Consider the following 17,363-nt stretch of genomic DNA (forward strand, 5'->3'; position numbering starts at 1 on the left):
GATATGTAAAAAATGATTTTTTTATTTTTGTAATATTAATATGGGGGTTTATTTTATACATTAATTTTGTCATTCAATTTGTAAAAGTTTTTATTTAATTTGTAAAATTCCGCATTCAATCTGTTATAGAACATATGTGGGTTTTACTAAAGGTATGAATCTTGAAACTTAGACATAATTAAAAATTGACCAAATGTAAAAAAATAGAAATAAGGGTTTAAATATGTTTTTATTAACCATAAGGTATTATATAAAAACCGAATTAAATAAATGTACATTTTATTATATATTTTATTTTTGATGTTTAGGAATAAATATATTAATTAATTTAGTTGAAATTGACATTAAAATCATAATAACTTGGCATATTTAGAAATGGTTATTAAAAATAATTTTTTTATCTAAGGGGTTAATATTGAAAATTTATGAAATGGTCAAATTCGTTAGTCAGTTTTTGAATAACTGGTGAAAGTTAAACTATATAACACATTTTTTGTAAACTTCATATAAATAGTGAAAATTCAAATTTGAATGGTGAAAATTGGTTTCTAAAATGTCATATTAAATGTGTATTATTGCGTTGACATTAGTGATTTAATTGGAATTTGACCAACAATAATATAAGACTGATTATCTTACTATAACTTTTTTTTGAACAACTAATTTATTGAATGAATGTGAACAAAGTTAGCAAGAAGATAGACTAGATACAACCTACACACCCACAACATTTACACGAATACATTTCATTTTTTAAAAGAAAACGAACACCATTTCTCCCATTCTAACTCTGTCATTTTACCCTTATTTTATACCCAAATAAAACTATGCCTTTTGATGTCTTCTTTGAGTTGATTAATCGATACCCTTCTTCCTTCAAAGTTTGCCAAATTTCTATTCTTCCAAATACACCAACTAGCTGTGAGTACTATTGATTGAATGGCTTTTCGCTTACTTTCTTGAACCCCATTTGTAAGATGTATTGTTAGAAGATCCCGAAATTCGAAAGCAAAAACCGGTGGGATCCCACACCAAGAACTTACAAATTGCCATATTATCATTGCAACTTAGAAAGATAAGAATATATGATCAACGGACTCCCTTTCATCCTCACAAAGTGGGCACCACTTTATTTCATCTATGGCATTTCTTTGGAAAAGGGCATCTGATGTGGCGAGTGTACCCATTTCCGCTTTCCAACCGAAGAGGTTAACTTTCAAAGGAACCCAAGTATTCTAATTCATGACATAAATCGGTTGTGTATGTGGAAATATTTAGTCGTGAAACGCCCATCCTCTTCGAGGCCCCATTTCCATTTATCAGCTCTATCCTCCAGAACTCGACCCGGTAGCACTTCCAAACAGTTCCAAAGTTCTTGTAATTCGATCAGAGTAAACGGGTCAACCGACCATGTCCAGTTCCAACCATCATCGATGACCTAGCCACTGTTTTGTCCCTTACCAAACACCGTTTACGTCTTTCTAACCAGAATAAAGAAGGAAATTGGCAACACAAGGGTTTATCGCCAACCCATGTGTCGAGCCAAAATAATGTGTTTTTTCTGTCGCCTACATCTCCTATGATTAATTCTTTTAGTTGCACATTTCTTTCTAGTAAAGTCTCATCAATCTTGGAGACATTGTTCCATACACCTGTTAACAAGCTTTTGGAAGGAATCGGTTTAAGGTCCTGCACATTGAAATGAATCCCTGTAACAACTCTTCGCCAAAGCCATTCTGGTTCAGTTTTAAAGTGCTGCCACCATTTGGCTAATAGGCTTAAATTGACGTCCCTCAATGAACCAAGCCAGAGACCACCAAGTTTTTTACCCATAATTACCCGGTCCCATTTTACCCAATGGATTTTCCTTTTTTCCACCGTAACTTCAATTGGTAGCGTGTCAAGCACCGATTTTATGAATATGAGACGACCACCCATTGATATCCTTGAAGCCTTCCACCTTGATAGTCGTTTTTCAAAGATCTCTACTACCGGATTCCAACTACTTATTAAATTCATATTTTCTCTAACCCGGAGACCAAGGTAAGAACATGGGAAATTACCAATTTTACAATGTAGTTGGTTAGCCATATTATCAACTTCCCCCACTGATACATTAATACCAAAGAGGTCACTTTTCTTTAGATTGATTCGTAGCCCGGAGACTAGATAAAAACAATGAAGTAACCGTGCTACGTTCAACAAATTAGTTTCTGACCATCTTCCCAATAAAACAACATCATCAACGAATAATAAGTGTGAAAGTCTCGGGCCACCATTAGGGATATCAATCGGTTGCAAGAGGTTACCTGTCACCACTCGGTTGAAGATATAAGAGAAGTATTCCATAAATAAAATAAATAGGAAAGGCGATAGAGGATCCCCTTGCCGAATGCCCCCGTGACATTCAATTTCCCATGTAGGGGATCCGTAAACGAGAACCGAGGCACGTGCCGATCGTAGAATTCAATTGACCCAAAGTCTCCATTTATCTGGGAAATTCATAATTTCAAGAACCGATTTGATGAAAGACCAACATATTGAAAGGCCTTATTTCAGATCTATTTTAAAAAAGAAAGTCGGGTGATTTGATTTTTTTAACCACAATAGTAACTCATTTAGGATAAGTGGACCATCTAAGATGCTTCTCCCTACCACATACGCCATTTGGGGGTCCGAAATTATCGATCCAATAATCCCCTTTAAACGATTTGCAAGTGTAGGTCCTCTTTGGATGGATCTAACAAATTTATTTGGATCAATCCTTGTTGTTAGCTAGCAGAAATCACTAACAACACTCGGATCTCGGATCTTAGTTTTGTAAGAAAAAAGAAGAAGGATAGAGTTGGTGAGAGTGTTTGGTGAGAGAAAACTTCTCTTTATTTCCAAGTGGGTTTTGAATTGTGAAAGGTTGGTTGGAGAAACGGGTAAGGTGACCTTTTTTTATGGTCCTCATTTCTCCAACATTTACATTATGTCCTTACAAAATAAACGTACTGAGGTACATAATACGCCGACTCTAAGCAAATGTAAAGACATACACAATCCTAAAACTAATATAGAATATTGGCCCAACAATCTCCCTCTAGGATTGAGTATGTCCTGGAACCTTCATCAATTTCCTTGCTTCGTCTTTATTTCTTGAAAACTGGTACTTTTCTTGATCCAAGTGCTTGAACGAGATTGGATCTTGGACAATTCTTTATTTTCCGATTTTGGAGACTTGAACTTCGATCTTATTTTCTGGGAAGAATCGGCAGCAACAAATTTTAGAAACATCGGATGGGAGAGGGTCGACATCTAATTTTCTTTTGTTAACTTTCTTGTGCCGACTTGTTTCTTTGCTTTGTCCTTCGACTGATCTTCAGCCACGATCATTTCCCTTTTAGGTTCAACTTCCAGTTGTCACGTTCTCGTTTTCTATTAGGCGCTTCAGCATTTGTAACTTCAGTCTCTGCAGCCCAGGACACTTGATCTTGATCTACCTGTCCATGTACGACTGCACAAAACTTAGAGCGAATAAGATTCGTTCACAGACCCTATCGAGGGTCAAAGAAGAATTTTCTTTTTCAAAACATGCTCTGGGTTTGAAGTGTTTGCAAGATAACTCTGAAATTTTATTATATCTAGACTTCTCATAAAATATCAATTTTAGTCCCTCAACTTGTAAATGTTTTGTTTAAGTCCCAGGTTTCCAACGAAATTTGTATGAACGACATTTACAATAAAACACATGATTTTGAATAAAACAAAGATTTAATTAAATATGTACGAACACATAAAAACTTAAAATCTTTTTGGAATTTTCATATATTATAATATTTCAAATATATATATACATAATATATTAAAGTTGAAACATAAAACAAATCAAGAAAAATGAAAACGGTAGAAGTAAAGATAACATTAATATTATATAACAATAATATTTACAAAATTTTCTAATGACTTTAATATTTTGTGAGAAAGATCACAACATGGAATCACATTGATCGATAACGTCCTAGATCACATTTCTATTTGGATATTATTATGCCAAGAACCCAAAGTCGATTGAAGATATGTTGGTCCACTTTAAACTTAACAAGTATTTTGATTTCACTGTGATACGTTAAGGAATGAATTAGGCACAATACTTGTGTGGTCCCCTGTTAATCCGACATGTTACAAACTCCATCATACCTCGAGCATAGTTTGTGTTCATCAGTATCACCCCGAATTGACTCCGACCCCCTATTGATTGATCAAAACATTTTGAGCTTATATAAACATTTTGCAAATTTTCTTTCAAACATTTTAAAGGTTGAACCATGGACTTACATGCCATACGGACTTACATGCCTTCATATAAAATGTTTAGGTCTTACTTGTTTGCCCCACGTCACGTAGTTCTAATATACCCTTTTTTGTTTGATAAATTATCAACATTTTTGTTGTTGATTTTGAATACTTTTAAGCATTTGCAGTTTTTCTGCTTTAAAAAATTTTAATTTTTCAATATTTGAATCTAAAGCAAGAAATAATTTTTATTTTGACTAATCACTAACGGGCTCGTATATGACTGACTATTAATATTTTTGCCTTCATCGATATGATTTACTTTGGAGTCGGCAACCGCTTCATAAGAGTGTAACCACTAGCATAGGCGAGTATTTAAGTTTATATCATTGTGATACTTACTCATTTGCCAAGCCTATCTACACATCAAGCAGTGATCTTGTTAGCTTTTGATCTACTCTTTTCATGTGCTAGGATCATTAAAGAAAATTTCTTATCATTTTCCAAATGGTCGGATCGATATCTCAAAATTTTATAATTTTTATATTATCCGACTCCCTCTAAACTAGAGAATATATTTTTGAATTTTTTTCAGATTTTCTTAACGAAATATAATTAAATAATATAATATAAAATATTTTTGGTAAGTCAAATGACTTAAGGTTTTTGTTTTTCTAAATGAAAATGAAAATCTTTTTAGTTAGTTAAACTTGACTCATTTTCTCCCTCTAAAATTGTGACATATTTGAAAAATATTTATAATTTTATATACAAAAAGATAGATAGGTTGTTTTAATTAAAATAGAAGGATGGCTTTAGTGAAAAGGTCAACAAAGTTGTTGTCAGATGGACTATCCTAAACATGCATTATCACATCATAAAAAAGTTTAAGAGATTCAAACCAAAGCCCAGAAGCTGACGCTGGATCCATCACTTGAATGTAGTGGTTGGATGATGTGAGTTTGAGAAACGCTCGACAAGTTGTAGTTGATCCATTTGAACAAGGTTGGCATTCCTAAAGCACAAAGTATGAAACATTTCCCTTTCCTTGTAGTTCTCCCATGTCGCTTATGAAAGACTCGAATCCGCCATCGAATGGTATAGCATCAAATAGCAAGGGTTCGTCTCCCATCATATGTCCGGTGTAACCACTATCTAAGTATTGAATACTCTTGATAGTCCTCCTTGATTGACCCTACATGCACTAAGCGTTTAAATGGACATGGGTTCCCGAGACTTAGTTGTCTCGGGAAGGTCAACTGTAAATCGACCAAACTTGATTTTATTTCCTGAAAACAATTTATTTCTTGATGACTCATCGCTTGAAGAACAGTCCTTAGGAATCCAAGTACAAACTTGTTCCTTGATTTTGGTAATCTGGACTTTTGTTTTCTATATTTTAAAACTGTTTTTGGTGAATCCTTATACTTTTCAGTCTTAGGATCCTTTTTTATTTTATCCTTTTTAGTTTTCCAAAACTGTTTTCTCATGCGTTTTACTTTATTGATTTTGGGTCTCACATCCACTTCACTGGCTTCACTATCGGATTGATCAATCCATGAATCTAGGTTACTAAAAGCACCTTTTGGGGACTGACTAAGCCGATTTTGAATATCAAGTTGCTGTTTGAACCAGTGCTTGCAATGTCTTGCAAGGTGAGAAGAATGACCACAATCAAAACAACACTTTCTCCTAGGAGCACTATAGAACCCATCAGAACTATAAAATGGTTGGTTTGGTTGGAAAGGTGATCTGTGGTAAGGAACATGATTATAAAACACATTTGATGATTGACTCTGATCATCAAAAACATTAGTGTTATATGGATCAACAAAAATTTGTTGATAATGACCATAGTAGTTGTTATCAAAACAATTGTATGACTGAGGATTTTGTGATTGATTAGTTGTTTAAGAAAATGATCTTTTATTTGTTGACACGTATTTACATGAAGTACTCGTTTGATTATCATTTTCAAACACTTTGCCTTTACTTGAATTTTCCCTAGTCTTACAACTTGATGATGAACAACTTGATATGTTCACCTCAACAGGCCTTTTCACCGACCCACTTTCTTCTACACAAACTGCTACAGAAGATGAACAACTATTAGGATTAACTGAAAAAACAGCTGAATTAACAGCCTTGGGAGCAGCATGAACAAATGTCTTTGATATGTGTACATGACCAATACCATATACCATTTCTTCCTCAGGTGGAGAGTTAAAACTAAAGTGAGGAAGACTAGTATAGTTATTATTAAAAGGAGACGGAACATGATATGCTAAAAGTAGTCTAATAATTATTAACTAAAATTATGCTAATCTAGACATTAAGTAATACTCTAGAATCTCTAAAACTCGACTAAACTACTAACCGGCAAGTGAACCGATCGACTCTAGTAAAGCTAAGTAAGTCCGGATATCGAACCCACAAGACTCTTTAAATTACATATATTAACTAATTAAACTCGACAAACTGACACGACTATTTATTTATATATTGAGGGGGGGGGGGGGTTTATTATAATACTATTAATTAAACTAATATTAAAATCTAATTCATAAAAAACAAGTAAAAACGAAAAGAATATTTTTAAGAGTTTAAATCAGATGACGATGAAAAACCACCTAGGCTAGAATCCCCAAAGTTTTAATTATTAATTATTCGGAAAATACTTGTTATGGAACCGGGATCATAAAATAGTCACTTAAAACCCAAACAGGACCCCTGACCCTTCTCAAGAAGACACATATAGATTTCTTTTAAGTTCTTAAAACACCAATTATAATATTAGACTTCCTTAAGGTTATATAATTAATTATGATAGAGTACCTTTATAGCAAAATCCTACCTTACAGCGCGGAAATCAAAGGTAATTTGACGAACTTAATTGACTCGCTGGACAATATTAATTAATCAACCCTAGACGGGCTCCTTACGAAAAACTAAATCTAGCAATTTTAATCAGCAAAGATCTAGCAATAACCTATCACCTTACAGCTTTCTAGGTTAGCAGTACACTTTAATTCATTTGACTAATAATATTATTCCTATGATCTTATTCGAATTCAATCATAAACTAGCCAAAAACACATAGTAGATGACCTAACAAAATCCTATCATATGAAACAATCACCAAGAATTTTGTGGAATAATAAAACTAGAACAACCAAAACCAAGTACACATACGCAACAATCAAATAAACCAAACAATTTACTGAATCATAAAACCATAACAAAAAACAAATTCCAAATAAAATATAACTTCAATCAATGGTTCATCACAAGCCTAGGCAGTCTAATAAGTTTAGCCTAACATCTTAAAATCAAAGAAACAAAAATAATTGAGTTCAACAACCAAGCTCATAATTAGAATAATAAATTCAAACCGAATAGTGATGATGCTTGGTTAAGTAGGTGTTGAACCCAAACGATCTCGCTCGAACCAACGACTTTTTCTATTTATTTTCTTCTTTTCTTGGTGGTCGAACCTCCAACTTCCACCTCCTCTCTTCACGGCTATCCCCCAGCTCCTCCCCTTTATTTCTTAAGGTCGTAGGGATTTTATATCTTCTCAATAATTGCCGATTTCCCTTTTTGTTTTCATGGGTTACCTTTTTTCATAGTCCATAAATTGAAGCCCACGTAAAAAATAAATATTTACCCACATTCTGATTTCATTGTGGGCCCGCAGGAGGCGACTTTGATTTTATTGTGGGGATCCCTCAACCGCGCGATTCGCAGGTGGAACTTGGGAGTGGTCTGTCTGAGTCGTTTGTGGTAGATGTCGCTCTCCTTAAGCGCATCATCGCCATTCCTATTGCTACTGTCAAGAGTATCCCGCCCACGTGTCGTATGGCTTTTGCCCAGGCTTTGTCAGGGGGGCTCCATAAAGTGGTGGATGCCCCGAGGTTTATTAAGGCTTTGGTTAAACTTTTGTTGTTGCCTCGCTGCACGTTACGTGTTGTCAAACCGGCTACTAGGTAAGAACGAAGGTCCGGTAACAGGAAATCACTTCAATGTAGCTCCATTATGCGGGCTTTGGCTGTTTGGAAAGATGGGGCAGGTTTAGAAGAATTGGTGCTACCACTCCTTGAACTTCCTGTGATGTGGGATTGCCAACATAAAGAAGAGGGAGGGGGCAATATCAAGTAGTGCCTCCGAAAGGTAGCGGATGACCATTACACAGCGGCGATCAAAGTCCTGTGTTCATCCGGGGTCGCGCCTGCTGGGGGATGCATTGAGAGCATTGATAGATAAACATCCTGTGGTGGACCCCCTGACCATGCCATCCGCCGTGCCATCGGAACCAGCCTTGCAGGTGGATGGTGATTGTGTGCTGGAATGTATTAAAACCTTCCCGAAAGGTACATCTTGTGGGAGGGATGGTTTGCGGGTCCAACATATTTTAGACGCTTTCTGTGGCCAGGGGTCTCCAACCGCCTCCAGGCTCTTAAAGGCCATCACTGATGTTGTTAACTTGTGGCTTGGGGGGCTTTGTCCAAAGTTATAGCAGAGCTCATTGCTTCGGCACCGTTGACCCACCCTGTTGAAGCCTGACAATGGAATTAGACCCATCGCAGTGGGGGCCATTTGGAGAAGATTGGTGTCGAAAGTCGCAATGCGTAAAATCGGGAAAAAGGTGGCTGCTTATCTAGGGGATTTCCAATTCGGGGTTGGGATCCCTAATGGGGCAGAAGTGGTATTGCATAGTGCTAACAGATTTTTGAGCGCGTTTCATTCTGACGGGTCCCTAGCTATGCTCACTGTTGATTTCTCTAACGCCTTCAACGAGGTGGATCGGACGACCCTTCTCAGGGAAGTTAGCTGCATTTGTCCATCCATCTTCCCATGGGTCCAGTTTTTATATGCCCGCTCCGCCCGTTTATATGTGGGGGATACTCATATTGGGGCTTTTACTGGGGTGCAGCAAGGGGACCCCCTTGGCCCTCTTCTTTTTGCGTTGGTCCTTCATCCGCTCATCCTTAGGGTGCAGGTGACATGTTCCTTGCCCTTCCATGCTTGGTATTTAGACGATGTCACTATCATTGGTATGGCTGAGGAGGTTGCTAGAGCGTTGGACATTATTCGCTCAGAGGGGGCGTCTCTAGGGCGTAGGCTTAATATTCGAAAAACGGAGATTTTTTGGGCGTCATGTGATGATTCGAAGAAAGTGTCGGGTTTATTCCCTGGCGAGATTAGCAGGCCTGTTACGGGAGTTAAACTCCTGGGGGGAGCGGTTAGTCAGGTTGCAGAGTTTATTCGGTCTGGTCTTTGGCAACTAAAAGAGCTTTGAGGGCGGTTGAACTTATGAAACGCCTGCCGGACCTGAGGGACCCCCAAAGTGACCTCCTTTTGTTGCGCTCGTGCATGGGGGTTGCTAAGTTAGTGTTTGGGTTGCGGACCTGTCAACCTGAACATGTCAAAGAGGCTGGGTCCATCTTTGATGCGGGCCTGCAGGGGGCAATTGAAGATATTGTTGTGTGTGGAGGACCGCATTTTGAGGACCTCCAGTGGAAGTTGGCTTCCTTCCCTATGCGTTGCGAAGGCGTAGGAATTTTCTCGGCTGAGGATGTCTCCGCGTATGCCTCTGTGGCTTCCAGGTCTCAGTCGTGGACATTGCAGGACCACATCCTGCGAAACGCCGGTGTTATGGGGGTAGATCCTAACTACTCTTTTGCACTTGGTAATATTGGAACAACTCTCCGGACCTTGATATAGGCGGTTTTACTGATAAGGAGACTGCCCCCAAGAAACCTCAACAAACCTTGGCGAGTGCTCTTTATGGTAAACACGTACATGATTTGGATGAGCGATTCGATATGACCCCGAGACAAAAGGCAGTTTTAGCTTGTCTCAAAGGGGCTCATGCCCAGAATTTTCTGGCTGTTGTGCCCATTGAAGGTCTTGGGCAACGGATGTCGGCAGTTGAATACAGAGCCATCCTTAAATACCGGCTTATGATTCCTCTTTTCCCTACAGATGAATCATGTCCCATTTGTAAAAAAGCTTGTTTGGATAGATTTGGTGAGCATGCCCTCCACTGTAAGGAATTGCTGGGATTCAAGTATCGTCATGACAGGGTTAGAGATGTCTTATGGAATGTGCTTAGACGTGCCGGGATCTCAGCCAAGAAAGAGGCACCTGTTAACTTTTTGACTGATCCACGAAAGGGAAGATCTACACTGCGTCCTGCGGATGTTCTTGTGTTTGGCTGGGTAGGGGGTAAGCATGCGTGTGTTGACCTCACTGGGGTGTCCCCGTTGGTGGGGCTGAGAGACAGTGGCTTCGTACCGGGACAGGCGGTTTTGAGAGCGGAATCTAGGAAGGTTGCGAAGCATGAGACAGCGTGTTTGGAGAATCAGCACGTGTTCATTCCATTTGCCTTCGACACATTTGGATCCCTAGCTCCCGAGGCGGTTCGCTTCTTGGAGCGGGTGCAGAAGGTGGTCCACAGTGACTCGCAGAGCCCGAGGAACCAAGGATTTATATTTACTAGAATAGGCTTTGCGATTCAAAAGGGGATAGTGGCGCCGCTTGTTACTCGCTTACCTATTATCCAGATGTAGCTCGGTTTGCGTTATATATAATGAAAAAGTATGGGTGAATTTTTTAAAAAAAAAAATTCAAATAAGCTCGCTATTTTAGTAAATAATGTTGTGGTCTTCATTTTATCTTTTCTTCTTCCCACGTGACTTCACGTCATTAGATATCAAAGTATCAAAAATCATTGTTTATTCTTGCTTTCTTCTTACCAACCACATAAATATATGCACAAAATTTAAATGGTTTCTAGACATACTATATGAGCTCAAAATATGTATCGATCAATAGTTAACAACTATAGTTATTATTATTAAATTGAATTACTCGTTTTAGCTCATTGTCTCTTAAAATCTCTAAAAAGCACATTTGAGCCAATTAAGAATAATATTCAATAACTTAGCTCAAAATACTAAAAAGTGTAGGAAATATTTATATAATAATATATATATTTTAGACAACATCAAATATCCCCACACTTAAATCTTTTTTCGTCCCTGAAAAAGTCTAATACAGTTGGATCAGAATCGGAAAATATAGCCTTAAAAATATATAGGTTAATTTAAAATTCAGATAAACGCAAAACCACGATCACCGATATTGTTGTCCACTTAAACCCATGCCTTAATCTTTACCGGGACAAATAAGATCCAACGATTATATTACTAAGTGGTTTACACAATTAAGACCCACTTATTTTTAGTTTTTACCGGACCAGACCACCCCAACTTGACTTAAACCTCAAAATTAGCAAATTTAAAATTTTTGTTGCTCTTTTTTTTTCATTGAATAGTTAAGATGATCAAGGATATTGTTTATCCACCTAAGCTTAAGCATCAAAGTCTACCAAACAGCCATTAGATACGATTAAGGTACAATTAATTAATAGCTAGTGTTCCCCATAACATGACATACCCCCGTTATCAAACAATACACTAAACCATCACCATAGGTGAGTATGCAAAATTTCATCTATAGGGCTTACATGTAGCGTGTCCCTTGTGGTCCGTTTCTTGATGGTAATGAGACGCGAACAAGGGGACCCCACATGGCTAATAGCGTGGATGATCAAGTCAGTAATGTATTTGTACTTTTGTACGTAGTGATCATGGTTTATTGACTTATGTGGCAGATAACTGCGAGTTTGCTTTTTTTAGCTTTATTTTAAATATTCACAGCCCCACTTAGGAATTGTGAATACCCAGATGAATAGATTGCATACAGACCCATGGTCTCCGGACCCGAAGCATCCCATCAATACAAGAATTAAGTTTATAAAACCATACGCCAATGAAGTGTAAAACACTAAAACTAAGCAGTTAAGATTTATATCACAGGCTACACGGCATACTCTAACATTAAACCTACCCAAGCATCATATGATAACGTATTCAAATTTTCAAACTTTATAATATTTCCACTTTTCCATACCAATAATTGAGGCTTGAGTATGGCCCGACCTTTCATTACTTATCTTCCACGGACAAAACGCTTAACCACAAAAGATTTTCCGTTTTAACCATTTTATCAAATTTCCCTTTCATTTTCTAGGCTGAGCCTGCCGACACATCCCAAGTTAAGTGCGTTTTCTTTTATTTATCTCATATTATTAGTAGTTTGAAAAACCAATTTCCGACAAATATCATCATCTCCCACTTTAACGCAAAAAAAAACTAAATTCAAGGGACATTTAAAAAAACATTTTTCAATTTTTTTTAACTCAGATTTAAGCTATGACTCAAATATCCTATCCCCACACTGAAATTTTGCATTGTCCTCAATTCAAGGATAAGGACGACTTAAATAAAAATAAAATTAAAAATAAAGTCGGACTACAAAAAACTAAAAGCCTAAAAATAAAAATAAAAACAAAATAAAAAGTAAATAAAGTAGATAATGGAAAAGACTTAGTTGATATTATGCGCATGAAATATGATGCCAAAGTCTTCTTTCCATGAATGCATTCTCCAACTACGAACGTGCTCAGCAAACGGTAACTCTTTCTATCACACACGAACATAAGCGGCAAAAAATTCAACAATATCTAATAATATATCTTATCAAGTTGATAGATATTATGCATTCAAAGTACTTCACCAACCCACAAATAAATAAAACATGAATAATGAGGAGCAAATAAATAAATATAAAGTATACGGCTCAACTGCTCCATCCTCACACTTGTCTTTTTCATTAGATTCTTCCTTGGGGACCGTTTCTCTAGCTCACTCAATCTCTCTTTAAATCTAGCAAAACTTAAAAACACAAAACATAGAAGAACTACAAAAAAAACTACGCTAGTGACTCAATTAATTATACAAACTCTGCGGAAACCTCCCCATAGTTGAACTTAATCAAGAGGTTTCTCTTTGATTTGGACCTTGTCCAACCCGTTTAGTTCCACCCGGAATTTATCAAACATTAATATATCAATGGTGGAACCGCAAAAAAATAAAGTAGAATTAAAAATCAATAATGGGTCAGACCACCTATATTTAAACTTACCTTGCAAGAGCCGAATGCGTTATAAGTATCGAGAAGACTGGTCGCGTTTGACATTTAATGGCTTTTTCACTCCCGTAGACCATCTCCTAAAATATACGCAAGTTTGGTTTTCAGATAATTTCTCATCCTCGACCTTCTCCCGTGGTTTTAATTCCCGATAATCATTCAAAACACAGTCCACGGGCCGGTAATAGTGTTCTTCCTCTAACACCACATTCTCATCTACACTGTCCTCTACAAGTGGGGCCTCGAAAAACACAACATCCTCATTAACGTCCAATGTGTCTCCCCCGTCATAATCCGACAATCCATCCAACTCCATATTCAAGAATTCATCTTCCTCGTTAAGCTCATTATCAACTTTAAGCATATCCTCAGCACCAAACATTAGCTCAAGTGACTCTCCCAATTCTATCTCTTCCTCCAACACAGGTTTCACCATAACTGATCTCAAATATGCAGCCCACTCCTCCTCGTCACAATCATCATCGAAGGTGGGATTTCATCAACCACTCGTGTCTTCGTATCCGGGATGAGCTCCTCTTCTTCATCTACATATTCCATGATTGGCTCTTTCCCTTCTTCTGGAAATATCGGGAACAACTCGCCCAACCGATTCATGTATCCCAAATAGTTGCCTTCCGCATCATACTTATAACCCGGTGTCGGTTGCTCCTCCAGCTGCACACTCTCCTCTTCGGTTTCTCGAATAAATTCGCTATCTGACTCGTACACACATTGGGAGATCTGCTTTGACCCTTCTTCCACCTTTGTCAGTATTGGAGATTTCTTTAACTGCATCTTGGAGACCTGGAAAAACAGATAGTTGATTTCTTAGTATAGCATCATGTTCAGCTAATGTTTGTTGGTATTGGGCATCCTTCTCTAATGGTCGGGTCAACAATTCCTCGATCTTATTCAAATACGCCTCGTCACCCCTGTTGGGGTTGCTCTCGGAATGTTGACCATAATCTTGCCCATGTTTGTATTGATATCCCCAATCCGGTTCGTTATAAAAATATGGCGTGGACCCCTATGAAAGATAAGACTGTTGCTGCACCCAATGGTTAATACGATTATATGGACATGCAAGAGTTATATGAAAACCACCGCATCTATAACAAATAAAATTAGAACCCTTGTATGGACAATCATAGTGTAAATGAGATCACCACACGTGTCACAATTAAGGTTACTATAGTATGGGCATTTAATGGTAAATTGAGGTCCATTACAAATTTCACACATAATTAAAAGAATCTAAACAAGAAAAAGACACAGAAAATTAGACACCTACAACTCAAAGCAATAAAGAATAAAAAAAAAATAAACACGTAATTATCTAATTAACTAAAACCCTAAAAACTCAAAAGCAAAAACACAATAGCACGTATATAGCAAGTAAGTCTTCAGAGCTAATAACGCAATCGCCAAAAGTCCCCGGCAACGGCGCCAAAAACTTGATGTGCTAAAAGTAGTCTAATAATTATTAACTAAAATTACGTTAATCTAGACATTAAGTAATACTCTAGACTCTCTAAAACTCGACTAAACTACTAACCGGCAAGTGAACCGATCGACTCTAGTAAAGCTAAGTAAGTCCGGATATCGAACCCACAAGACTCTTTAAATTACGTATATTAACTAATTAAAGTCAACAAACTGACACGGCTATTTATTTATATATTGAGGGGGGGGGGGGGGGTTTATTATAATACTATTAATTAAACTAATATTAAAATCTAATTCATAAAAACCAAGTAAAAACGAAAAGAATATTTTTAAGAGTTTAAATCAGATGACGAAGAAAAACCACCTAGTCTAGAATCCCCAAAGTTTTAATTATCAATTATTCAGAAAATACTTGTTATGGAACCGGGATCATAAAATAGTCACTTAAAAGAAAACCCAAACAGGACCCCTGACGCTTCTCAAGAAGAAACCTATGGATTTATTTAAGTTCTTAAAAACACCAATTTTAATATTAGACTTCCTTACGGTTATATAATTAATTAAGATAGAGTACCTTTATAGCGAAATCCTATCTTACAGCGCGGAAATCAACGGTAATTTGACGAACTTAATTGACTCGCTGGACAATATTAATTAATATACCCTAGACGGTCTCCTTACGAAAAACTAAATCTAGAAATCTTAATCAAGAAAGATCTAGCAATAACCTATCATCTTACAGCTTTCTAGGTTAGCAGTACACTTTTATTCATTTGACTAATAATATTATTACTATGATCTTATTCGAATTCAATCATAAACCAGCTAAAAACACACAATAGATGACCTAACAAAATCCTATCATAAAAACACACAATAGAGTACCTTTATAGCGAAATCCTATCTTACAGCGCGGAAATCAACGGTAATTTGACGAACTTAATTGACTCGCTGGACAATATTAATTAATATACCCTAGACGGTCTCCTTACGAAAAACTAAATCTAGAAATCTTAATCAAGAAAGATCTAGCAATAACCTATCATCTTACAGCTTTCTAGGTTAGCAGTACACTTTTATTCATTTGACTAATAATATTATTACTATGATCTTATTCGAATTCAATCATAAACCAGCTAAAAACACACAATAGATGACCTAACAAAATCCTATCATATGAAACAATCACCAAGAATTTTGTGGAATAATAAAACTAGAACAACCAAAACCAAGTACCCATACGCATCAATCAAATAAACCAAACAATTTACCGAATCATAAAACCATATCAAAAAACAAATTCCAAATAAAATATAACTTCAATCAATGGTTTATCACATGCCTAGGAAGTCTAATAAGTTTAGCCAAGCATCTTAAAATAAAAGAAACAAAAATAATTGAGTTCAACAACCAAGCTCATAATTAGAATAATAAATTCAAACCAAATAGTGATGATACTTGGTTAAGTAGGTGTTGAACCCAAACGATCTCGCTCGAACCAACGACGTTTTCTAGTTATTTTCTTCTTTTCTTGGTGGTCGAACCTCCAACTTCTGCCTCCTCTCTTCACGGCTGTCCCCCGGCTCCTCCTCTTTATTTCTTAAGGTCGTAGGGATTTTATATCTTCTCAATAATTGCCGACTTCCCTTTTTGTTTTCATGGGTTGCCTTTTTTCATAGTCCATCAATTGAAGCCCACGTAAAAACTAAATATTAACCCACATTCTGATTTCAAATAAGCTCGTTATTTTAGTAAATAATGTTGTGGTCTACATTTTATCTTTTCTTCTTCCCACGTGACTTCACGTTATTAGACATCAAAGTATCAAAAATCATTGTTTATTCTTGCTTTCTTCTTACCTACCACATAAATATATGCACAAAATTGAAATGGTTTCTAGACATACTGTGATACTTGTTGCATATAGAAAAAGAGATGTATAAAATACACCCATTGCATATGAGCTCAAAATATGAATAGATCAATAGTTAACAATTTTAGTTATTATTTTTATGTTGAATTACTCGTTTTAGCTCATTGTTTCTTAAAATCCCTAAAAATCACATTTGAGCCAATTAAGAATAATATTCAATAAAACTTAGCTCAAATTAATAACAAGTGTAGGGAATATTTATATAATATATATATATATATATATATATATATATATATATATATTAGACCACATCAGAACAGCTGAACTATCATGACCTATTCCAGTCTTTATTCTTAACTCCATTTGTGTCCCAATTAATTTATCCAGCTTTTCGGAAACTAACTCAAAGTTTTCTATGGTAATTTTTCTTTAGGTTAGTTCAAGTTCTAACTTGACAATTTTATCGTTTAGCTCAACTGCATATCTTTCATGATGTTCGGCTAAATTTTTAGCAATAGTAACATTTTCCCTAAGTTTTGCTATATCATTACCATGAGTGTTAATCCTAGTAGCATAAATCTTTGTAGCCTTTTTATGATCATCATTCTGACATTTAGTGCTTCGGATTTGTTCTAAGATTTTAGCATTATGATTTCTGTAGTGCACAACTTTATCTATACAATCTTGTAAGCAAAGTTTGTGTACC

The 17,363-nt window shown here is 36.4% G+C and overlaps 1 protein-coding gene across 1 annotated transcript; it reads right to left on the reverse strand.

The window, feature by feature from the left end:
- Positions 1-1,386: 1,386 nt before the first annotated feature.
- Positions 1,387-2,349, reverse strand: LOC143596926 (uncharacterized). Its single transcript, XM_077075580.1, has one exon. The coding sequence runs from the start codon at positions 2,347-2,349 to the stop codon at positions 1,387-1,389; it is 963 nt and encodes a 320-aa protein (XP_076931695.1).
- Positions 2,350-17,363: the final 15,014 nt, after the last annotated feature.

This window comes from Bidens hawaiensis, unplaced genomic scaffold (assembly GCF_021521415.1).
Source record: "Bidens hawaiensis isolate Kalapana, Puna unplaced genomic scaffold, B.hawaiensis_p1.1 tig00047383_1, whole genome shotgun sequence".
In the NCBI taxonomy this organism is placed as follows: domain Eukaryota; kingdom Viridiplantae; phylum Streptophyta; class Magnoliopsida; order Asterales; family Asteraceae; genus Bidens; species Bidens hawaiensis.

Bases quoted from the DNA above. Each gene is read 5' to 3' on its own strand.
- LOC143596926 (XM_077075580.1), bottom strand. From the start codon at position 2,349: ATGGAATACTTCTCTTATATCTTCAACCGAGTGGTGACAGGTAACCTC.